The 26,005-nt window shown below is 38.7% G+C and overlaps 1 protein-coding gene across 1 annotated transcript in view; it reads right to left on the minus strand.

The window, feature by feature from the left end:
• Positions 1-26,005, minus strand: part of LOC126356695 (DNA-directed RNA polymerase III subunit RPC1) — a 182,078-nt gene that overhangs the window by 98,000 nt on the left and 58,073 nt on the right. Inside the window, exons 9-13 of the mRNA XM_050007391.1 lie at positions 25,501-25,625; positions 25,312-25,423; positions 14,979-15,176; positions 9,707-9,842; positions 1,095-1,344 (exon numbers count right to left, since the gene is read on the minus strand). Coding sequence (XP_049863348.1) covers positions 1,095-1,344; positions 9,707-9,842; positions 14,979-15,176; positions 25,312-25,423; positions 25,501-25,625 — 821 coding nt within the window. The remainder of the gene's footprint in view (positions 1-1,094; positions 1,345-9,706; positions 9,843-14,978; positions 15,177-25,311; positions 25,424-25,500; positions 25,626-26,005) is intronic.

Below are 26,005 nucleotides of genomic sequence, written 5' to 3' on the forward strand. Positions count from 1 at the left end.
CCTAAGGGCATCACACACATCCATGCCCAAGGCAGGATTCGAACCTGCGACCGTAGAGGTCGTGCAGTTCCAGACTGAAGCGCCTAGAACTGCTCGGCCACTCTGGCCAGCTGTAAAGATAAGAAAAAGAATGTCTACAGGGGAAGTGAACTTGCCTATTATTTATAAAAAGAGGGTGTTAAAAAAATGGCTCTGAGCACTATAGGACTTAACTTCTGAGGTCATCAGTCCTCTAGAACTTAGAACTACTTAAACCTAACTAACCTAAGGGCATCACACACATCCATGCCCAAGGCAGGATTCGAACCTGCGACTGTAGCGGTCGCGCGGTTCCAGACTGTAGCGCCTAGAACCGCGTAGCCACCCTGGCTGGCAAAGAGGGTGTTATTTTGCACCATTATTTTTAAAAGCTTTATTAATAAGTAATAAAGTTCATACACCTCAGCCACAATAGCAAATAATACTTTATGGCTTCACATTATTATTATTATTATTATTATTATATTATTATTATTATCATCATTATCATCATTATCATCATCATTATCATTATTGTTATTATTATTCAACAGAAGAGGAAGGGCTGCATTGGTTGTAAATTTTTAATCTGTTTAATGTAGATTGATTGCAGCTACAGCGTAGCTGTCTTCAGTGCTATTGTATTCAAATCATGACAACTTATCTAATTAAAATCCCATGTTACCGCACTGCCATTATAGATGATTTAAACTGTTTTGTTATCTGTAATTGCACTGAGATACCATGTGTGATTTTATTTACTGCGAGTCATCAAGCCTTGGATGTCACTACAGCTACACAGTAGCTGAAATCAACCTGCATTAAAGATTAAAAATATACAACTGATGACGACCTTCCTCCTATCTTGGACCTCATTAATAAGGTCGTGGAGCACACAGTCCTTGATGGAAATAAACCTGAAGATTATTATTATTATTATTATTATTATTATTATTATTATTATTATTATTATTATTAGAATAACATATGTTCTGTGACAAAAATACAAAACTACTGAAATCCTATGGGATAAAAATAAAACAGCATAAACTAAACAATGTACATACACGGCTTACCCTGCTTGTAACAGTTCATGTTTTGCACGCAGTAAACCTTGCCCCGGAGTAACATCACCAATACCTATTGAAAAGCCCCTATTCATAAGAAAACTGGACGCAATGCGTGCAAGTCGCCACATGGCCTTGGCTGCTGTATCCTCACCCCAGTCACATAGGAGTACATAAAAAATATTGCTTTTTGAACCAGATCCGAGAGTAGATTTGTCCATAGAGCCAGCAAGAAGCTCCGAATTCCGTATCACAACATCTGTGGACATAGACGTTTGATTAGTTAATTGAAAATTATACTTAAACTTCTATACATTAATTAAAATAACAGTTTTAAATTTGAGTTTTCACTGTATTAAAGTTATGCAAAAAACTGCCCTTTCAAAATAACAGCATAGTAGATAAAACAGCAACAAGGAAAATTCCACAGCAATTTTAGTTTCAAAAAGCAGAACATTCTTCCCTAGAAGTCAAGGAGAAAGGAAATGGTATGTAAATCAGTAAAACGTTGCTGAGGATCATAAAGAACTTTTATGCTGAAAAGGAAACACCAGACATTTGCTGTAAGTGATTTAGTGAAATCAGGCAACAAAATCTACTAAGGAAATTTAAATTTATGAGGATTTTAGATACAAGGTACAGTCAATAACAGCCATGACGAGTTAGTCTGAGATAAATTGAAACATTTTCTTTAAAAGAAGAAAAGTAAAATACATTCAAATAAAATCAAATAATGGTAACAGGTAAAATGAAAATAAGAATAAGTGAAATTGTAAATGCAGGAAATGGAGAGAGGAAAAAAGATGAAATTTTCATTTTGAAGCATATCATGATACTGTGAGCTTGTGCAGTTTGATTTCCGCATGTAAATAGGGCTCCATTCCATATAGTGTGCCTAAACTTTGTAACTGCACTACAAAAACTGGATGTTGCAGTGAAAACAGGTGGAGTTTTATATTTTGTGCTTCTTGGAAATGTAAGATTTCAGTGTCAGTATGGCCAGAAAAATATGCTGTAATTCATATCGCTTTAACATACTGCGGCCATTTGATAATGAATATTTTGCTTGAAATCAGTAATGGCAGAAAGGAATAATAAAATAATTTAAATATATAAACAGTTTAGTGATTGGTAGCTTTTCCTCGACTTACCCAAGATTGGTGTGTGTATGAGTTTCAAGTGGCAGAAGACAAAAATGTTTGAGGCAGCAGCAGGTTTCTATCATAAGGCAAATCCTGAAGCTTTCATATATATTACTCGCACCTTCATTCAGAATTACGTACAATTTAAAAAACTTTAAGTATGTCAATGTCTCTGTTATTTTCGTGTGTCCATCTTCAACACAATTTCTAGTTTTGTAATGATGGGGATGATGACAGCTACTTAATTTGTCATCTGAATGTTCCATGCAAAGCAAGAAGGAAGGTTAGAGTTTAGCATCATTTCAGGAACATTCTCATTAGGGAATAATGGGAAGAAAACTGAGTATGCCCTCTCAAAGGAGCCACCCAGAATTTGCCTTAAGTGATTTAGGGAAATCAGAGAAAATGTCAATCTTGATGGTCTGAACGAACCATGGATCATAAGTGTGATCTCTTGCTATGACGTGAAGCACGTCAGTTTTAATGTAATACACCTTCTCCATGAAAAAATATAGCAACATTTTGACCATTTACATAATTGTCTTCTTCCTATCCTATTTTTTATCCATTAATTTAAATTTAATAGCTAGCTATGTTCCTTCTCTCTCTCTCTCTCTCTCTCTCTCTCTCTCTCTCTCTCTCTCTCTCTCTCTCACTCACTGCACTGTGAAACACACAATTTCAGTTTGTGTTTAAATTTTATTATATTATCTATTAAATTCTTTCCCGCACTGGGTAAATGGTCTATCCTTTTATGTCTGGATACTTAACTGCTTTGTGTGTCCATTAACACCAAGTAAATGTTTAACTTCATAATGAAATAAATGTACTGTGAGCCTGTTGGCAGTCAGTGTGCTCAGTTGTTTAAACAGGTTCCTAAGAGAGGTTCTGGAGTGTTCCCACATATCTTCATTCTGCACAAGATACACTTACTTTCTCAATCACAAGTTACGAGAATATGATGCAATAACAAATTAGTGAGCGAAAATGTGAAAAATAAGTAAACTTCTCAACATTTTTATTCCCAAAATCCAATACTGTCTCTAACACAAAAGTTACAGAGCTTAGATGTTTGAGAATATGTGAACTTCCAGTTCAGGTTCTTATCAAGAAAAACATCGAAGAATTTGGAATATTCTGTTTTATTCACTGATTTACTCTCCTACATTATTTCTAATGGTGCAGTCAGGTCTAGTGAGTACCAAAATGTGTGTACTATTTTATCTCAATTCAAGGACAGTCTATTTCCAGAAAACCAGTTATTAATTTGCAAGAGAATTATAACTGCATGCTGAAGTGTCTTAAATTTCTCCATTAAGTTGAATTATAAAACTTACATTGTCACCAAAACCATGTGAGAAAATCAGATATCAGATCGAAATGCTCCATTCAATCACGCAATGACCATACTGGCATTGAAGCAGAAGATAAGATAGAGAGAGAGAGAGAGAGAGAGAGAGAGAGAGAGAGAGAGAGAGAGAGAGACAAAATACAAAATTCGATTTTCCGAAATGGTTTCGTTGCAGAAGATCATAATAACGGCCCTCCACTCAATATCACATGAACACTGAAATGGCAGATGTTGAGATAAATGATCACAGAACTAAAAGCAACTACAATCACTTAGTAGTGAAAATGTCTGAACCAAATGAGAGAATTGGAACATTCTACAGAGATTAAACAAAAGAACTTGTTCCCCTTCTAGCAACAGTAGTTTATCATAGGTCCCTGTAGCAATCAAAAGTAGCTAGTGACCAGAAAAAAGTGCAGTACATTCCTGTTTTCAAGAAGGGTTGTAGAGCAGATCCACACAATTATAGGTCAACATGACTGATGTCAATCTGTTGCAGACGTATGGAGCATGTTTTATGCCACATATTATGCCATTTTTGGAGAACAAAAATCAGTACAGATTCTACCCACAGGGATCTTTTGAAACACAGGTCATTCTGTTACTTTGTGAGACTCACAGTACTGTAGAGATCGGTGCTCATGTTGATGCGATGTTCCTTGACTTCAGGAAGGCATTTGACACAGTCCCACACTGCCAGTTAGTGAAGAAATTACAAGCTTATAAAATATCGGAACAGCTTTGCAACTGGATTCAAGGATTCCTTGCAGTAGAACTCAATGTGCCACTCTTGACAGTAATTTCAGGAATACCCCAAGGAAGTGTGATAGGACCATTGCTGTTTACTATATAGTCTACTAGATAACATCAGAATCCTTATAAGGCTGTTTGCAGATAGTGTAATTGTCTATACAAAGGCAGTGACGCCATAAGATGGTAGCAGTTAGCAGGAAGAGCTGCAAAGGATTGATGAATGATGCAGGGACTGACAACTGAACCTGAATGTGCATACATAGAAGATATCCACTACTGTACAATTAAGCTGTTGACAACAAACTGCTGGAAACTGTATATTTAGTATCTAGGAGAAACCATATGGAGTGGAATGACCACATAAAAAAATTACATGAGAAGCAGATGCCAGACAGAGTTTAATAAGATGACCCCTAAGGAAATGTAGTTACCCATGAAAGAAGTAGCTTACAAAACACTCTTTTGACCAATTCTTGATAAATGCTCATCAGTCTGGGATCCATAGCACATCAGATTAATAGAAGAGATGGGCAAGGTCTAACAAAGACGGCATGTTTCGTCATGGGATTGATATGTCAGCATGAGATCATTATGGAGTTGTTCAAAAAAGCTCCAGGAGCAGACATTACAAGAGAGGCACTGTGCATCACAAAGAGGTTTACTGCTTAAATTCTGAGAGAGTATATCCCAGGAAGACTCAGACAACATACAGGGCGATTCAAAAAGAATACCACAACTTTAAAAACGTGTATTTAATGAAAGAAACATAATATAACCTTCTGTTATACATCATTACAAAGAGTATTTAAAAAGGTTTTTTTTTCACTCAAAAACAAGTTCAGAGATGTTCAATATGGCCCCCTCCAGACACTCAAGCAATATCAACCCGATACTCCAACTCGTTCCACACTCTCTGTAGCATATCAGGCGTAACAGTTTGGATAGCTCCTGTTATTTCTCGTTTCAAATCATCAATGGTGGCTGGGAGAGGTGGCCGAAACACCATATCCTTAACATACCTCCATAAGAAAAAATCGCAGGGGGTAAGATCAGGGCTTCTTGGAGGCCAGTGATGAAGTGCTCTGTCACGGGCTGCCTGGCGGCCGATCCATCGCCTCGGGTAGTTGACGTTCAGGTAGTTACGGACAGATAAGTGCCAATGTGGTGGCGCTCCATCCTGCTGAAATATGAATTGTTGTGCTTCTGGTTCGAGCTGAGGGAACAGCCAATTCTCTAACATCTCCAGATACTGTAGTCCAGTTACAGTAGCACCTTCGAAGAAAAAGGGACCAAAAACTTTATTGGCTGAAATGGCACAGAAAATGTTCACCTTAGGCGAGTCACGTTCATACTGAGTTGTTTCCCGCATATTCTCAGTGCCCCATATACAGACATTGTGACGGTTGACTTTCCCGTTAGTGTGGAAAGTTGCTTCATCACTAAACACAATCTTTGAAACGAAAGATTCATCTGTTTCTATTTGAGCAAGGATAAAATCACAGAAATCGATTCTTTTAATCTTATCAGCTGCAGACAGTGCTTGAACCAATTTCAGACGATAAGGTTTCATAACTAACCTTTTTCGTAGCACTCTCCATACAGTTGATTGTGGAATTTACAGCTCTCTGCTAGCTCTGCGAGTCAATTTTCCTGGGCTGCGAACAAATGCTTGCTGGATGCGTGCTACATTTTCATCACTCATTCTCGGCCGTCCAGAACTTTTCCCTTTGCACAAACACCCATTCTCTGTAAACTGTTTATACCAACGTTTAATACACCACCTATGAGGAGGTTTAACACCATACTTCGTTCGAAATGCAAGCTGAACAACTGTCGTCGATTCACTTCTGCCGTACTCAATAACACAAAAAGCTTTCTGTTGAGCGGTCGCCATCTTCGCATCAACTGACGCTGACGCCTAGTCAACAGCGCCTCAAGTGAACAGATGTACAACTAAACGAAACTTTATAGCTCCCTTAATTCGCCGACAGACAGTGCTTAGCTCTGCCTTTTGTCGTTGCAGAGTTTTAAATTCCTAAAGTTGTGGTATTCTTTTTGAATCTCCCTGTATTACTTCCTCCCACATATATTTTTTAAAATGAGTACAACAAGAAAATTAGAGAATCTAGACCTAAAACAGAAGTTTACTGATGATTATTCTTACCATGCAGCATTCACGAATGGAATAGGGAATGGGAATCAGTTAGTGGTGCTAGAAGTACCCTCTATTAGAAACTGTCAGGTGACTTGCAGAGTAATGATGTAGTTGTAGATGCTTCTTGGATACATGATGGACGATTTTTTAAATGTAACACAAAAAAGATCGACCCAATACTGACTGCTTTCGTTCCATTTTAGTCATTATTCCCCAAGGTGAAGATATTATTTCAGTGCTTAACACACTATGAGTTTCCTGATGCAACACTCCACATCCTTTGTTAGATTTATGATATGAACACATTAGACAATCTTTATCAGAATACTATGAGCTGCTGATTCAAATGCTTTTTACATGTCATAGAACATACCAGTTGGTAGTATTTTGTCATTTAAATCTTGTGAATCAGTCATCAAATCAAAAATCGCGTGTGCTATGGTGAGAAACTTTTGCAATGCAAACTGAAACTGACAAAGTTTGAGAAAGGTATGTTAATATTCTTGTGTACATAATCTTTTCCACTTTCATGGAGGAGCTTATAATAGTGAAACTGGTTGGTAATTAATAATATCTATCCCACTACCTTTCTTGTAAAGGGGTCTGACATTACCATAATTCCGTCTGTCTGGAAAAATCCCCTTCAATTGTGATGTATTGCATATGTGACTAAATACATTACATATCTGTGAAGCACAGCACAATTTTAGTACTTTACTTGAAATATTATGTTTTGTGGAGTTTTTAGTGCTGACAATGTTAATTACATTAGGCATATTAGTTTCTTTGGCAGCACCTGAAGTAAATATGATTTGTGTGTACATATTTTGGTACTGCTTCTTAGATATACTCTATTGCTTTACCCCATGGACTGTCCATCACAATCTTCTGATCTACTTACAGGAAGTTATTATTCAATACATGTACTACCTGACTGTTGCTATTTATTATTTGCTTTATTTTCAATAACAAACTCCTCACTCTCCTTAACTGATATCAGAGTTTCTCTTTTCACTGTTACCAACATAGATTTAATTTCTTATCCAAATTATTAACTTTGGACATTATAAGCTCAATGGTGCACAACTGGCCATAAGTGGTCATGTCTTCCCATACTGCAGACATAAATGATGGCAGTGAAGTGCCATGCAGTTGCATGTAATCAATACAGTAAGATTGTTCAACATTTCTGAAGACAAAATGTTGCCTTTTCATCTAAAATTTCATGAGAGTGTGCAACTGACCCTCCAACCTTCCAAGATGATGACATTCATGTTCACAACCTGCTTACATTTCGGTTTAACGAACATTCACAAACCTTACTGCACCTCGGCTGGAACACTAAACCATCTGATTTTAATCCTATAGAAAATGTTTGATACTATCTGAATGGTGGGGGGAAGGGGCAGAGGTGAAAGATAGCATTCAAATTCCCACAATTACCTACGGGTTCTAATCATCGATGAGGCTCCAGATGGACATGGCATATCTGTAGAACCTTGTGTACACTCTTCTTCACTGGTTCAAGGTGTTTTTGAGGCTAGAGACAGTGTTATATGGCATAAGCATGATTTCTCCTGAGGGTGACTAATTTTTGGTAATGCAGGCTTACAAAGATTTATTTTTGCATTTTTACTTACTTCCTCAAGATAGCAGAATAATTTTTGCAATATGCAGTAGATTAGATTAGATTAGATTAATACTTGTTCCATAGATCATGAAAACGACACTTCGTAATGATGTGGAACGTGTCAGGTTAATAAAAGATGTCTGTACAAGAAATTACATTACACAAAATATTGCATGACACTAATGATTAAGGTTTTTTTTTTTAAATAAAATTAGTTTATATCTAAAAAATTCAGCCAATGAGTAGAAGGAGTTGTCATCTAGAAATTCTTTTAATTTATTTTTAAATGTTAGTTGGCTATCTGTCAGGCTTTTGATGCTGTTTGGTAGGTGCCCAAAGACTTTTGTGGCAGCATAATTTACCCCTTTCTGTGCCAAAGTCAGATTTAACCCTGCATAGTGAAGATCATCCTTTCTCCTGGTGTTATAGGTATGCACACTGCTATTACTTTTGAATTGGGTTGGATTATTATCAACAAATTTCATAAGGGAATATATATACTGTGAGGTTACTGTGAGGATCCCTAGATCCTTAAATAGATGTCTGCAGTCAGGGCTACTTCTCTGTTTATCCTAATGAGTTCATAAGACTCTTTTCCCTTGCACATGGTATTTCGAATCCTTTTTTAATCCAATGTTTTTTCAACGTCTCATTAACTCCATATTTTATTGTGTTCCAGGCAAAGCAGCTTTAGACTGAAAGAAATATATCTACTAACATACCAAATTTAGAATTGACATCTGTCACATTACACACATCCCTCCAGTCAGAATCCTGTAATGCTGCCTTGAAGTTTTAAGTTGTCTGTTCATTAATTGCACTAACTGTTTTGTATGTTACCACTTCACTGTAATCAGGTAAGTTATTAAGAATGCACAGTTTTGTGTCATGGGCAGGGGGCCTATTCACTATCGGATAAGCATTTCTGTCACTGATTAAGTTTACACATAGAAAAATATTGTCTATTATAGTTGGAGTCACAAACAATGGTGGTCGAGGTTAGGGTTATTCTGCGCACCTACGTCACATATTTTCCAACACCCAATGAGCATTCAGAAGCAGTCTCAGCACTCTGCTGCAAATGTCATAGCAAATGCGAGCATTAAACTTGATTGTAGCAAGCCATTTAGAGAATTTTTATTCAATTTGTTGAGAGTTGTCAAAAGCTGATGTTAGTGGTAAGTGACAAATTCTACACAACCAAGTCAGAGACAAAATTTGCAGGATAGAAGCTCTTTTCAAGTGCAAAGCGTGTACTGCAACTGTCACTTGGAACTGGTAACAATGTAATCCCCATCTGTTTCTCGACTTGCATGAACCACCATTATTCAGTGTACTGCTATCTTGTGTAATTGTGATGGCACAGTTCACAACAGAAGTCAGGCTGCAAGAGTCAAGTAACATTTTGAAATTGTTTTTAATATACATGACTTATCTCCTTCAGTGATTGTGTTTATTATTATTATTATTATTATTATTATTATGTGGACTATGAAACTCACCAGACCTGTTTATTTACAATACATACAACTGGATAATTGGAAGCCAATTTCAATAAACACAAACACAAAACATTTGAAGATTACTTACATGAATCATTAATGCACAGTTCTTCATTGCTAGTGTATGCCCTTCCCTTGGTTCGTAAATTTGCTTTCACAGGACATTTTTTGTTTGGTCGTAAAATCAGTCCAAAGATCTGTTTTCCAGTCCATAAGGCCATTGGCTGTATATTATCAATAGAGATGAAAGAATTAAATTTCATTTGCAGTTTATGTTACTGAGAAAATCTTAAATTAACATGCATGGTAAAAGTTTAACACTACCAAAAATAAAATACTGCTGCATTTTGAATAATCAGAAAAAGTTTCATTTTTCTGCATCCCAAACAAAACAAGTAAAACTTAAGAATTTATAACAGTAAGGCACACAGAGAAAAGAGAAGTATCACCTGGACTATGAAATGGAAAGTTTGCCAGATGAAACAAGTTTCGTTTGTACTGTCACCATTTCTTGTATACAGTACTTAACTTCAGGAAACATAATTACAGTATTGTTGATAAGACCTTTTAAAGGTTGAAAACATTATTCCTAGCTTTTGAAACTGTTAGTTCCTTCTTCAGCAAAGAAATTATGACAAATTTAGGATAAGTTGGAAAGGAACCACTATAGATCTTAACAACAGATAGATCAGCTGCAGTGCAGTGAATTACTCATGAAATCAATGTTGAACAACAAATGTCAGTGAGAAGCCACATCACCCAGATTCTCCACCTCATTATGAAGTACAGAAACTGCTGCCTCAATTGTGCAACTCTGCTCACTATGTCATGGGATGCAAAGAGTGGCATCACAGCAGCAACACAGTCATTGTAACACTTGAAGTACAAAACCATGTTGCTTAGAGTGACAAGTTTTTTCTTTCTTTCTTTTTTTTTTTTTTTTTTTTTTTTTTTTTTTTTTTTTTTTTCCAGATCAATAGAAACACACAAGACAACACGTTCCACTTACCCACTGGACACTGTTCAATTAGGTGGTGAAAGTATTCTCATGCATGCAACATTTACACACTGATTGGGGCCTCTGATAGGGCTTGCTTCATCTCTCATCAGCAAACAATAATGAACCTACTATCCAACTGCGTGCATCTGCTTGTCCACCGACAGCACAGTGCAGCTAACCCATACATTCAGCAAGACAGTGGATCGCACAACAATACTCAGAATGTGTCAGAATAGTTCAAGGAGCACTGCACAGAAAAGAAAGTTCTTGGGTGGCTACTGCAGGTCAGCTTACCTCAGTCCCATCAAGCACCTTTAGGCCAACCAGATATGCATACTTCTGACATAGATCCAACCAGTTTATATTTTTTGTTGGGGGTGGCTGAGAGGTCCTGCACCTTTTGTATCTTGTAAAGTCCATACCATAATGTACCACAACCATAATTTGAATGAAAGAGGTTTATATACATTACTAGGTATGTTTAATTCAATTGCATATTTCACTCATCACTGGGAGTCACAGACATACAAAGACATATTGCCTTAAGTTATGATTGCGTGGTCTGAAGTGCCTTGCCACGGTTCGCGAGCAGCTCCCCCCCGTCAGAGGTTCGAGTCCTCCCTCGAGAATGGGTGTGTGTGTGTTGTCATTTGTGTAAGTTAGTTTAAGTTAGATTTCATAGTGCATAAGCCTAGGGACTGATGACCTCAGTGGTTTCGTCCCATAGGAATTTACCGCAAATTTCCAAAAATTTCCTTATGTTATGCAATATGCCATAAGAAAACGAAAATGCACATCTTTGAAAAGCTTGGTCATCAGAAGTGAGGTAGAAATACAATGTGTTGTACTGATCCAGTTCAGTTGAGTTAATCTGCTGGTTCTAAAGTTGCAGACATTATTGTACCAAGTGTTGTGGTCTATGCAGTTATTTGTACTGAACCATAATTCCAGTCTAAATGGAAATCAAGAACTGTTTATGGAATTTTGATATAAAATGTTAGCAGAGATTAATGATTACTTTAGAATTATTACCTACAGAAAGATACACACATGGGAAAATGAAACAACGTATTATTTACATGTAAATAAAATAGAAAGAAACTTCCACATGGGAAAAATATATTAAAAACAAAGATTCCAAGACTTACCAAGCGGGAAAGCGCCGGTAGGCAGGCACAATGAAACAACACACAAACACGTGCAAAATTTCGAGCTTTCGCAACCGGCGGCTGCTTCATCAGGAAAGAGGGAAAGAAAAGGAAAGATGAAAGGATGTGGGTTTTAAGGGAGAGGGTAAGGAGTCATTCCAATCCCGGGAGCGGAAAGCCTTACCTTAGGGGGAAAAAAAGGATAGGTATATACTCGCACGTGTGCGTGCGCGCACACACACACACACACACACACACACACACACACACACACACACACACACATCCATACACACACAGATGTATACACGCATGTATGGATGGATATGTGTGTGTGTGTGTGTGTGTGTGTGTGTGTGTGTGTGTGTGTGTGTGTATGCGTGCGCGCGAATATATACCTATCCTTTTTTTCCCACTAAGGTAAGTCTTTCCGCTCCCGGGATTGGAATGACTCCTTACCCTCTCCCTGAAAACCCACATCCTTTCATCTTTCCTTTTCTTTCCCTCTATCCTGCAAAAGCAGCCGCCGGTTGCGAAAGCTCGAAATTTTGTGTGTGTGTTTGTGTGTTGTTTTATTGTGCCTGTCTACCGGCGCTTTCCCGCTTGGTAAGTCTTGGAATCTTTGTTTTTAATGTACTATTTACATGTGAAGAAAAGAGAGATTTACAAAGTGAGAAAAATACATCTGTGTCTAATTCCTTCAGTATTTCCCTACATTCTATTGAGAAGATGTTCATTACAAAAATGATAACATCGAGGCACACCTTTGGAGAAGGATAAGTTTTGCATCTTAGAATATATCAGTTGGGTTGTAGTTCTTAAGATAAAGGCACTGACTCAATATGTAGTAAATGTAAGTGATTATGAAACTTCCATTTGCATTATAAGCAATGCCATTAACATGCTGCTTTCTCGAATATGACCAAACACAAGGTGTGACATCAGATAACTTAAACTTTTTAAATCAGCTCTCTCTTCATATACATAAACTCAGAAGATATTTGCATCATTATGACTTGCTCAATGAAAACAGTGTAACTTCTTACTCTTGTGGAGAATACATTGTTATGAAATTTCCAGATATGTTAAAACTGCTTGCAAGACTTGTATTTAAACCTAGATACTTGCACTCATAGGCAATTATTTTACTGGTTATTACTGAAACTTGGCAAGTTGGAACACACACACAGATACACATAAAGTATCTACAAAAATACCAAATGTGATGCAAAAGGCCAGTAATCGTTGTGAATAATAAAAACACAATAAAGTCCTTTCTAAGGTTTTTCAGTGCAACTGATTAAAATGGAATGTTTTTGGGTTTTTAACTGAGACAAAAATCTTATTTTTGCACAAAAAAATTTTCAATGTATATTCACTAGAAAGTAATTAAACAACTTTTTCAAGACCATACATTATGACAAACTCAGTACTAGAAGTATTTTACTCACAAAACATACTGTACATCATTTATCAACATTAACTGCATGTACATTCAATTATTACACAATATTTTGACAGTTGGTGTTAATTATAACCATTTAGCTCAGTTTTAGAAGAACGAAACAGAAATCTGATTCAGAGAGGGAAGAATGCATGTGGACTTTCATAGTCATTCAGCATAAAGTTATAGTTGAAGGTATGGTTCCACTGCAGCAGCTGTGGCATCACAAGCTGTGCAGCAGTAGCTATTTGCCTGTCAGGTAGTATTCTCTTAATGTAACTAAATGCAACTTTTACAAAAGCACTTCTGTAGCCACGCAACAGCAGAGACAACAAATCAGTGTGTGACTTGGCTGTCTGGCAGAGCAGAGTATGGAATATTCATAGCCTAAGCTCACACTGAAAAATCACATTTTTCCAGTAGGCCTACTGGCATATCAAACTATCATCACTGATATCCATTTCTATTTTGATTTTCATATGTTGTTTCTGTATTAAGTGTTTCAGGTCACGGGAACACTTAATTACTGTCATTTTCCTATTTACCTGATCACAGTGTAACAACCTAAAAAGTTTGTTCTTCTATTACAAAAGCAATTTTTGTATGTACCAACTTGAATTGAGTACTAGAATGCAAGCCGGAACCAACCCACATAGAAAAGGGTGGGTTGTTTTGGGGGAGGAGACCAGACAGTGATATCATCGGTCTCATCAGATTAGCAAAGGAAGTCAGCCGTGCCCTTCTGAAGGAACCATCGTGGAATTGGGCTGGAGCGATTTAAGGAAATCACAGAAAACCTAAATCAGGATAGCAGGACACGGGATTGAACCGTTGTCCTCCCCAATGTACCTCCTCGCTCGGTCATAGAAAAGGAAGTGAGATATTTTGAGTTTTATTGTGACTCAAAGCTACTCCAAAATTTTTCATTGTACTGTGAAAGATTAAAGATTTAGATATCAAATAATGGAAAATCCAAGATGGAATGTAACAATATTGTGAAAAGGGAAAGTTGCTACTCACCATGTGGTGGAGATATTGAGTCGCAGTTAGGTACAACAAAAAGACTGTCACAAATAGGCTTTCAGCCAGCAAAATCTTCATCAAAAACACAAACACTAACACACACACACAAAACTGCTGTCTCTGGCAACTGAAGCCACTGAAGACACACACACACACACACACACACACACACACACACACACACACACACACACACACACTTCAGTTGCCAGAGACTGCAGTCGTGTGTGTGTGTGTGTGTGTGTGTGTGTGTGTGTGTGTGTGTTTGTGTGTTTCTGTTGGGCCTAGATGCAACTCAGAATTTCTGTTATATGATGGGTAGAACTTTCCTTTTCATAATATCATTACAAATTAATTATATATAGTAGAATACTAAATTATTGCGGTAGTATCTACATATGTCAATAACTTACTTTTAACAATTTGTAGGTTAGCATTCTCCTGCATTTTAGCACACAATTTTTTTGCATGAAATGCACTTTCAGAAACACAATCTTTACAGATGACCTCACAGCTTACATGCACCAGTGAAACAGAATTTTTTAAATGGTTGAAACAATTAACTCACAAACAAAGTACAAATAAATATAAATACTGATCATGAAATCTGATCATAAATAACACTCAGTGTTGCAGGTTTGCACAAAGAAAGTAACTTTAGCATTTATTACTCATTGTAAACTCTTAAAACAAATAAGAATTTCTCCTGTAATTTGAATACATTACTGTTCTCAGTGATACATACTTTCAATATTGCTGGTGGTGGCAAATCAATATGCATGTTTGTATCACTTCCAGCCAAGAGAGTTGCTGCTAACTGACAAGCCTGGCCTCTGTCTAGAAAATTATCTTTCTGTGTAAGTAGATAGGCTCCAGTGATGAAATCTTGTGTGGCAGCTATGAGTAGTTCTCCATTGCGAGGTGTCACGAGATTTGATTTGTTCTGAAAGAAATATTTCAAGCAAATGAAATTTTAAAATTTACTACATAGAACTGAAATTGTTTTCTCTGATAAATGTACTGTAGATTGTGAAAATGTATTTCAATTCAAAGCTTTACCTGTAAGTATCCCGTGTTAGATTTTATCTTTTCCATGGCAGATTAATACGAATTAAACATTCACTAATAATGTCCACAATAAAAATATCATCCCTTGCCATGGTGGCACATAATTCTCCATTTACTAGTCAGTATGGCTAATCAAAAGCCAAAACAACAACATTTGAGTTTAAGTATGACCATACTGTGACTTCTTTTAGACTGCATTAACTCACATTTACTGTTATGTAGAAGTCAAGTGACATCATGAAGTCATAGTTCACTGCCTACGATATTTAAAAAGTACAAATGTGTATGGAAACAAACCATCTGCTGAACTAAATTGTATTTTCAACACACAGGACACAAATTGACTTGTTTACATAATGATTTAGTGTTTTTTTTTAAATATCATGAAACTTTTGGTTCACAATGCTACTTTGCTTCTGCCTAATATTGATTGTGGTCTAACATAAATCACAGCACAATACATAAAACTGAAAAGCTATTGGCCTAGTTGTCTTCTCAGCTTCTGATTGCGATTTCTAGATATGTTACTACCATCAGCAGATTGTAATAGTATCACTAACGGATCTTCAGCTGGCCAATTTTAAAATAAATGTGTCAGATAATTATTTAGTAAAATAAAGCCTTCTTCACTGGTCAGAGTTAGGTGACAAAAACAGTTTATACAATAAGTTTACAACTGAAAGCTATGATAAAGTCAAGTATAGAGTATGTTTACATCTGGCAAACCAGCATATGTATATAATCTTTGAAGATGAGGAACAGTATACAACCACATAAAAGCAGGATGATCAACAACCCAAATGAAGAAGAGGCACTACATCTAGTGAAAAGATCACCAAATGTAATATGTAACAATATTATGAGAGGGAAAGTTGCTATTCACCATACAGTGGAGATGCTGAGTCACAGACAGGCACAACAAAATGACTCTCACAATTCAAGCTTTCGGCCATTAAGGCCTTTGTCAACAATCGCCGTGTTTGCATGCGCACCGACACCCCCCCCCCCCCCCTACACACACACACACACACACACACACACACACACACACACACACACAAACAAACAAACAAACAAACATATGACCGCGCACGCACGCGCAACTGCAGTCTCAGGCAACTGAAACCACACTAAGAGCAGCAGCACCAGTGCATGATGGGAGTGGTGACTGGGTGGGAGTAAGGAGGTGGTTGGGGGAGGGGGGGAGGGGGGAGGGATAGTACAGTAGCGGTGGCGGACAGTGAAGCGCTGTAGGATACACATAGGGCAGAGGAGAGATGGGAAGGGAGGGGGTGGGGGAGGTAAGTAGCGGAAAAGAAGAAAAATAAAAAATTGGGTGTTGTGGTTGAATGACGGCTGTGTAGGGCTGGGATGGGAACAGGGAAGGGGCTGGATGGGTGAGGACAGTGACTAACAAAGACTGAATCCAAAAGGGTTATGGGAACATAGGATGTATTGCAGGGAAATTTCCCACACGCAATTAAGAAAAGTTGGTGTTGATGGGAAGGACCCATATCGCACAGGCTTTGAAGCAGTCATTGAAATTACGGATACAATGTTTGGCAGTGTGTTCAGCAACAGAGTGGTCCACCCTTTTCTTGGCCACAGTTTGTCGGTGGCCATTCATGTGGACAGACGGCTTGTTGGTTGTCATGTCTATACAGAATGCATCACAGTGGTTGCAGCTTAGCTTGTAGACCACATGACTGGTTTCACAGGTAGTCCTGTCTTTGATGGGATAGGTGATGTTAGTGACCGGACTGGAGTAGGTGGTGGGAGGATGTATAGGACAGGTCTTGCATCGTCTATTACAGGGGTATGAGCCATGAGGTAAGGGATTGGGAGCAGGGGGTTGTATATGGATGGACGAGTATATTGCGAAGGTTCAGAGAATACCACTGTGGGATGGGTGGGAAGAATAGTGTGCAGCACATGTCTCATTTGAGAGCACGACAAGAGGTAATTGAAAATCTGGAGGAGAATGTGAGTGAGTTTCTCCAGTCCTGGGTAGTACAAAGTTATGAGGTGAATGCTCCTCTGTGGCCGGATGTTGGGAGTTTGGGAGGGGGTGGGAGACTGGAAAGATAAGGTACATGAGTTTGTTTTTATACAAGGTTGGGAGGATAATTATGGTAAGTGAAGGCTTCAGTCAGCCCATCAGTATATTTAGAGAGGGACTGCTCATCACTGCTGATGCAATGACTACAGGTGGCTAGGCTGTATGGTATGGACTTCTTGGTATGAAACGGGTGGCAGTTATCGAAGTGGAGGTATTGTTGGTGGGTAGTAGGTCTGATGTACGTAGCACAGGTACTGATGTAGCCATCTTTGAGGTGGAGGTCAACATCCAATTAGGTGGCTTGTTGGGTTGAGTAGGACCAGGTAAAGCAAATGAGGGAGAAGTTAATAAATGAAAAGCACCAGTTTGCTTTTGTTCTACAATATTACTTTTATTGTTAACTGGTTTTCGGCTTACATGGCCAAGGGATAAGTTGTTGAGGTTCTGGAGGAACGTGGATAGGGTGTCCTCATCTTTGATCCAGATACAAAGATGTCATCAATGAATCTGAACCAGGTGAGGGATTTATGATTCTGGCTTTTTAAGAAGGACTCCCCTAGATGGCCCATGAATAGGGTCGCATAGGATGGTGCTATGTGGGTGCCCATAGCCATACCCCAGATTTGTTTGTAGGTAATGCTTTCTAAGGAGAAGTAATTGTGAGCGAGGATACAAGATACAGTTGGCCATGGCGACTAGGAAGGAGGTTGTTGCTTTGGAATCCAAAGGGCAATGGGAAAGATAGTGTTCAATAGCGGTAAGGCCATAGGCATTAGAAATGTTAGTGTATAGTGACGAGCAGGGCACCATGTGGTATAGGGACAGAAACTGTTGAGAGTCATTGGAGGAAATAGTTGGTATCTTTTGTATAGGAGGTTAGGTTCCAGGTAACAGATAGAAGGTGCTGATCTACGAGAGCAGAGATTCTCTCAGAGGGGGCACAGTAACTGGCCAAAATGAGGCATCCTGGCTGGTTGGTTTTATGGACTTCATGAAGCATGTAGAAGGCAGGAGTGCAGGGAGTGGTAGGATTAAGTAGAGAGATGGACTCCGGAGAAAGGTTCTGGAATGAACTTAAGAATTTGAGTAGTGACTGGGGATCCTGCTGAGTTACTGGAATGGAGTCACTGTGGCCAGATTTGTAGGTAGAAGTATATGACAGCTGGCAGAGTCCTTCCTTGTGGTTCAAAACAAATGGTGAAACCTTTGTCTGCGGGTAGTATTACACGGTTGGGATCAGTTTTTAGATGGTGGAATGCGGATCTTTCTGTGGATGTAAGGGTAGTTTGCATGTTGAGGGATTTGGGGAATGATGGTGAGGCAAGGTTTGATGTTAAGAAATTCTGGAAAGTTAACAGGGGGGTGGTTTGGGGGCAATGGGGCAGATCACAGTTGGATGGAGAAGTGAACTGAGTTAGGAAAGGTTCAATATTAGTCTTTGGTTGAGTCTGATTGGTAAGGTAGTCGGCGAAGAAGTGTTTCCACTGTAGGGACCGGGAGAAGGACAGAAGGTCTTTAACAAGTCCTGCATGATTGAATTTGTGAGTGGGGCAAAAAGTGAGGCCTTTGGAAAGGACTAATATTTCTGTGGGACTAAGGCTTCTGGAGGAAAGATTCATGACTGTGTTGCGGGTCTTTTTAAAATCTGAATTCTGTTTGGCAGAGGGGGGGGGGGGGGGGGGGGGAGGTTTGGAGGATGGGGTAAGTGTAGTGTGTCTGCAAGACAGGGCTTGTCAGCTATGAGGGAGCGCAGGGGAGGTTTGAAGGTGGTTGTAGGAGTCATGGACAGTAGTACTCCAAGGCAGGAGTAGGAAGTGAGCAGGGTGGAGAACTTTTCGAAGTAGCATTGTGCATGTTGCTCAAGTTTCTGTAAAGGAAGAGTTTCAGTGTGTGTTATGGGTTCCAGGAATTTGGGATTGCATAGCAGGAGAATTTTGCAGATGGAGAGAAGGTATTGCAAGGAGCGTTGGGCTTGGTTGATACCATTTCGCAGGACTACGTTGGTGAGGGCTAAGGACTGGCAGAATCTGAACAGGTGGAGGTCATTGTGGAAGGAGAGGTGGCAGCCAGTGATGGGCAATTCATTAGGGGGTATTCCATGAGCCAGCAACAAGGCAGGAACAGTATGTGGGACTGGAACCTGGCTAGGGATGTGGAAACTTTTCTGTACTGATGCAGATGTAAAGGGCAAGGATCCATGGTAATGGGAACAATGTGGAAAATTACGCAAATAATGTTGAATTACATCCGAAAAATTTTGCAAAAGTACAGCCAAATATGTGTGAAATTTCACAAAAAGGAGCAAGATAAAATCTAAGGGAGTCGACGATAGCTAAGGGAAAAACTCACTAAAATTTGCACAAAATCACAAGGATCAAAGAAAAGAATAACTAATTAAAAACATATTATTGTGGGTAGTAGGTCTGATGGTGGATAAGTGTGATGAAGGGGGACGGCAGATGTGACTGTATGGTGGAATTAGTGGGTGCGAACTGGGATAGAACAGAGAAAGTGTTGGGGTGGGGAGGGGTTTGTAAGATGAGATACAAGATCGTGTGGCACCAGAAAGGTGCAGGAGTTAACATACAAAAATACGGGAAGTGACACTGGGAGAGTGATCAGTTTGGAAGTATAGGATTAATTATATTGGCAGGAGTAATGTGGGACATAAGATGCTGCACCAACAGCATAGTCTTGTAGCTGTCTAACCTGCAGCACTTCACTGTCCACGAGCTGCACCACATTATTCCTCCTCCTCCCCGCCCCAGCCTCCTCCTTACTCCCCCCCCCCCCCCCCCCCCCCCCCCCCCCCCAGTCGCCACTCTCATCATGCACTGGTGCTGCAACTCGCAGTGTGGTTTCAGATGCCTGAGACTGCAGTCGTGTGTGAGTTGTGTTTGCATGTGCACATGTGCTTTTGTGTGTGTGTGTGTGTGTGTGTGTGTGTGTGTGTGTGTGTGTGTGTGTGTGTGTGTGAGTAAATGTCATGAGATACTTGCAAATCTAGGAAAGGCAACAATAATGAATGAGTACACATGTATAGAAAATACACAAGGGCTGCAGCAGGCGGGTAGCGAATATGTCTAAGAAAATTACAGAAGGTAAAAGAATAAGCAATGCCATGCAGGGCCAAGTTTCCAGGAAATGTTTGATACTGTAAAAACCCTTGCCTTAATGCTATTATTACTTTCGCAATCACAAAATTCTTCCTAATTCTTGTGTTGATGAACTATATGACTTTAAAAATGCAGTATATGAATTTAAGTTAGTTTGTGATAGTAAAATTTGAAAGCTACAAAGCGGAACATGGCTGATGCACAGTCTTTTTTCCATTTGCTATTTCTGCTGAACAACTTATGGGGTAAGCATGATATATGGAACAGAGCGTGCAGCTGACAACAGTTCCAGACAAATGATACAATGCAGTATGCAACATGTGCAGCTTGAGACTTTTAAGCAACGAGGGCTGTTCAGCACAACGAGACACAGTTGATCCAATGGAGCAACGACAGGTTGGCTGAAGAGCACTGCATAGGAATATGGCACTAGTGAGCTCATCTGGCAGCAGGAGTTGTGTGTAAAATGCAATGAAATGAAAGAGTGGTTTGGGAGGGGCACATAGAATAGAGGAAGAGAGAGACTGCAGAAAGAAGGCTGTGAGTATCAGATGAGCAAAGATGTTATCACAGTGTAGGAGGGGTGTTGGAGGTAGATGTGCAGCAAAGGCTAGCAGGCATAGAGACTAGATGGATTACAGGATCAAAGGACCTGTTACAAAAACAGTAGCTTTCTTACCATGGTATCATCTCTGAATACAATGATCTTTAAATCTCCCAATTCTGCTATTCCCAATCCCTCACCATTCTAATAATAGAAAAACAGATAACTTTGGCACAGGCATCTATTAATCCCTATCTGCACCCTCTGTAAGATACTATTTCTATGCATTCACAACTATCTATAATTTATCTGCCAAATCATAATCTTTGCCCGCCAACATTTGTAGCAGCACTCCTGACACCAGTATATTTCCAATTTACTGGCATTCTATTCTGTCTTGGACTACCACTGCCCAACAATACCTATCTACCCTTAGCGAACCCCATCATCAATCCCTCATAGATGGAAAAGTCAGCAAGCAAGGTATTGCCTTGCTGGTGTTTTCCATTTGGCACAACCCCCAAACCCCTGTAATAGTAGCAACCAAACAAACCCAAAATGCTGTTGTCAATGTATCTATCAAATAACTCAATCCTACACGAGTTTCAGACTGACCAAGCACTTCACACTCAGCCCTACACCAGCGTTCAGTCACACTGAACTCATCAAATATCTACTCTCCTCCTCCTAATCCCTTCAGAGGACACCATTTTTTGCCACTTACCCTCACATCAAAGCCAACCAAAATCTAACGTAAATGCTCTCCCAGGTTTGTCTCTTCGACTAATCAACTGACTCAAATGACCAACTGACCAACTGACACACTCCCCCTCTCCCCACTCCCATATAACGACCTCCTGGTTACCTTCAACAATTCCTTACCACTAACTTGGACTCCCCCTCATTCTTCCATCCCTTCCCAATGACACATTCTTCTTTCAAGATGAAATGCAGTGAGTGCATAACAAAATGTATCCAACTTTCTGACATTTTCACCTAAAAGCTTTGACACAGTGATACTATTCAATAAGTCTTGCTGAACCTCCAAATCCTACTCAAATCCTTTGGCCCATCACAGAATCTCTAACGTGAATCAATCTCACTCCTTCCCCAACTAACCCTCTACAAACTCAGTTTCTACAAGTTTGCCATAACCCACATATCTAATCAACTTAATCATTCTAGAGCCACACTGTAGCTTGTAATGTTATGTGTGCCTAACTGCTTTTTTTAAAACTAATTTGTGTCTGATTTTATTCTGAGAAGCTCAGTAATGTATGTAAATACCGTAAATGCAAATGTGATTGAAAAAGTACTTGAAGTGAAGTGAAACACAGCTGGACAGCAAGAAACTCTTTAGTGCGCAATCCCCGCAACAATAGTATTAGAGAATCTTTGAGTATGGTCTCTAAATAAAAAAAACAATCGATTTTTTTTAAATAAATGGGGGAGGGGCTGTTAATCTGTATCTTTTGGAAAGAGGATGTGTTGCTGGGCCATCGCTCAGAACATATTGTTACATTAATTGAAAATTGATATTTCTGTGATAAAACTGAGTAAAGTATGTGTAAGAGTTGCCAAACATTTATGTATACAAATTTTCTGGAAGTGAAGAACAGAAATATCTTGTTTTTGGAAAAGTAGGTGAACTTCATTGTCGCCGCCGTCTATCAATCAACAGAATTGTAAGTGTACAAAGTTCACTAAAATACAGGAAAAGAAATGCATTCTCTATAGTTTTCATTCAATAAGTAACAACCTCTCATAATTTCTTAATTACAGTAATTGGATTATGTTCTTGAACAACAGTATGGTGCTGAACTCCACTGACCAATTTTGACGTAGCAGGACATGTAGTTTGAAGGAAGTTTATGTGCTAAGCAATCTCCTTTTCTCACGAAAAGCAGATTGCTGTTTGGTCTTATTTACTTACAACAGTGGTCCCTTAGGTATGAAAAGGTACAAAAACTTGGGGTCAAAGCTATCCGCAAATATGGCCAAGTAACTAAGAGAGTTGTATTTTAAACCTTAAAGAACAATAACTTCCTCCACATTGTGATACATCACCAACTGGTGCAGAAGCTGATCATTCAACGAGGCAGCAACCAAAATTCAGGTACCAGTTATGACAAAGTAAAAATCTCAATCTAAAATCACTCTCTCCAAACACATATATAAATATTCATATTATTATTATTATTATTATTATTTAAAAAAAGTTATTTTATAAGCTGATTAATATATTCCTACATAAAGAATCTGAGCACTTGCTGATGCACACCTTCAAATCATTGTCTACAGCCTAGCTTCCCACAGCAAAGACATCTCTTGACAATCCCAACCCCTTTACCCTCTGAATCCCAACTTAACACTGTTGATGTCACCTCCCTTCGCACCAACATCCCTCATGGCTTGGTTCAACCCAACTACTACACCACCTTCCCAGACACTGATCTCCACCTCTCCAATGGTTCCATATAAAACTCAATCCATATGAAGCTCACTAACCAACAACAGCACCCGCATGTTGAAAGCTCTGTCCCTTCCAAAGTAAAAAGCCCTTTCCGTATAGCCTGAACACCTGTTGAGAGCATATTTGTAGCAACAACGAGTTGCTTGTCCAGTATGCTGAAAATCTTACTACGTAGTCTAACAAAGACAGTAATCAATTACTGATAATATACAGTAAATTAATAGATAAAAAATCTACTCCCCAAGTGGCGGCAGGGAACCACACACACAAAAGGGTTTAACATTTACAAGCTGTTGGAGCCAGTGGCTCCTTCTTCTGGCAGAAGAGTGGAAGGGGAAGAAAGAGGGGTGAAGGAGAAGGACTGGAGAGATTTAGGGAAAGGGGCATAGTTCAGAAAAATCACCCAGAACCCCAGGTTAGGGGAGACTTAACGGTTGGGATGAGAAGGAAAGACTGAATCTGCCGTCTAGATTTTTTATCTATCCTTTTACCAAGTAGTCTGTAGTTTCATTAAGACATATGATCTTACATATAACTCAGCAAAATGTTCAGAATGTGTCAAACTGGAATGACACAAGATGCCAAAATCATGAAAAGTATAAGGTAGGGCCACTCGCTGTCGGTGTCGCCATTAACATTTAATTTGTATATTGAACAGGTAATGAAGGAAATAAAGAATAACCTTGAAGTGGGAGTTGTTTGTCACTGGCAAAAAGCCAGGATGATATAGCTGACTGATGACACAGAAATGGTTGCTAAAACTGTAATAAACAAGAGTTGAGTTGGGTGCTTAATGAAACATAACTTGTGTTGGTTGGTGGCTAAAATATGCACACAAAAAAAGAAAAACATAACATCATAAGGTGCAGAGCATGTGGACATGATAGATGGTAAAGTGGTAGAACTGATAAAGAAAGAAGATTCAAAAAGAGACATTATAGTAAGCATAGTACATAGCAAAAGAGCTTTTGTATATTTGAAGCAAAACATAATTTTTTTGCAAATATATTTTTATTATGTTTACCGGTTTACTGGTAAATTAATAAAAAGTTTATTTGCAACAGACGACTGAAATTTATTCTAAAAAAAGTGATACTACAGTTGCTGAAAATTAAATCCGTGAATAAAATAAAAAATATAAATTGTACAACCAGAAGAGATTCATGAATGTTATTTTTGGAATTCAGCTCTGTATGCATGCAAAACATGGACAACGAGGAAGACAGAAATGAAACAATTTGAAGCAGTTGCAGTATAGTGTTACAGCAGACTGTTTCAGTTCAGTTGGAAAAAGAATGAAGACATCCTACAGTGAGTAACAATAAGAAAAGTCTATTAAAGACACAATGAACTGAAGAGAGAGACTGGATGGGCACACATCGCACCAAGAGTCACTGCTGAGAACTGTAACTTAAGGGTTGGTGGAAGTAGAAAATCACAGGGGCAGGCATAAATATGAACATAAACAGATTGTTGATGATGCAGGATGCTCAGTATTTATAATGAAATGAAGAGGATAGCCGGCACATAGTAGATCTGGGCTACTGCTTCAAACCCACTCTGGACTCATGTCCGGAACAACAAGAAGTAAATAGTTACTGTTTCAGCTGGTGCTCCTGTGATGCGTAAAACCAATTAACAGAACTATCTAACTGTATATAATACAAGTAAATTAGGGTAGAAGTAGTTCATAGCATGCATAACCTTTAATGTGACATTTTCAAATGTAATTTTGCTTTTAAGATTTTCTACTCCTTTTTGTTTTCTACTCCTTTTGTTTACTTTTCCCTCTTTGAAACTATTCTAATGTATACCAACCCCCATAAGAATCAAGGCCTCAGCACGAGCCTCTTCTGTCTGCGGCAAATGGAGATTCATTTCATCACCATCAAAATCAGCATTGTATGGTGTACAGACACATTCATTAAACCTGTAAAAAACAAAGTATCTAATTTTTCTTAAAGGAGCTGAACAAGTACTTGCACTTCTTAAAAAAAGAAAACATACCTGAATGTCCTGTGTTCAAGAACTTTGGCTCTGTGTGACATGATACTTAATTTGTGAAGACTAGGTTGCCGATTAAAGAGTACAATGTCTCCATCAACAAGATGCCGCTCCACTATATCACCAGGCTGTAACAAAAGAGAATACTACTGCAGCGTCTCACATGTATATGTGTATCAGGACTATTTTAATCATCTAGCTTAAAAGACACATATATACAGCAGATACATAAGATATTGAAATGATGATTGTTAAGAAATCATAACTAAACTGCTTCAAAGTCAAGGGTACTAAAATCAGAAGTGGCCAGGAAATGTAAAAGTGTGTGTGTGTGTGGGGGGGGGGGGGGGGGAGGTTATTGTGTGGCTGACAGGCTGCACAGGAAACATGAAGCATGTATAATGAAGATGGAAAGGAAGGAGAGGGGAAGGATATCACGAATGGAAGTACCACAGACTTCTATCAATCCTGTCACACACTCATAATAAGTAACCTACTACAAAACATC

This window comes from Schistocerca gregaria, chromosome 1 (genome assembly GCF_023897955.1).
Source record: "Schistocerca gregaria isolate iqSchGreg1 chromosome 1, iqSchGreg1.2, whole genome shotgun sequence".
Taxonomy (NCBI): domain Eukaryota; kingdom Metazoa; phylum Arthropoda; class Insecta; order Orthoptera; family Acrididae; genus Schistocerca; species Schistocerca gregaria.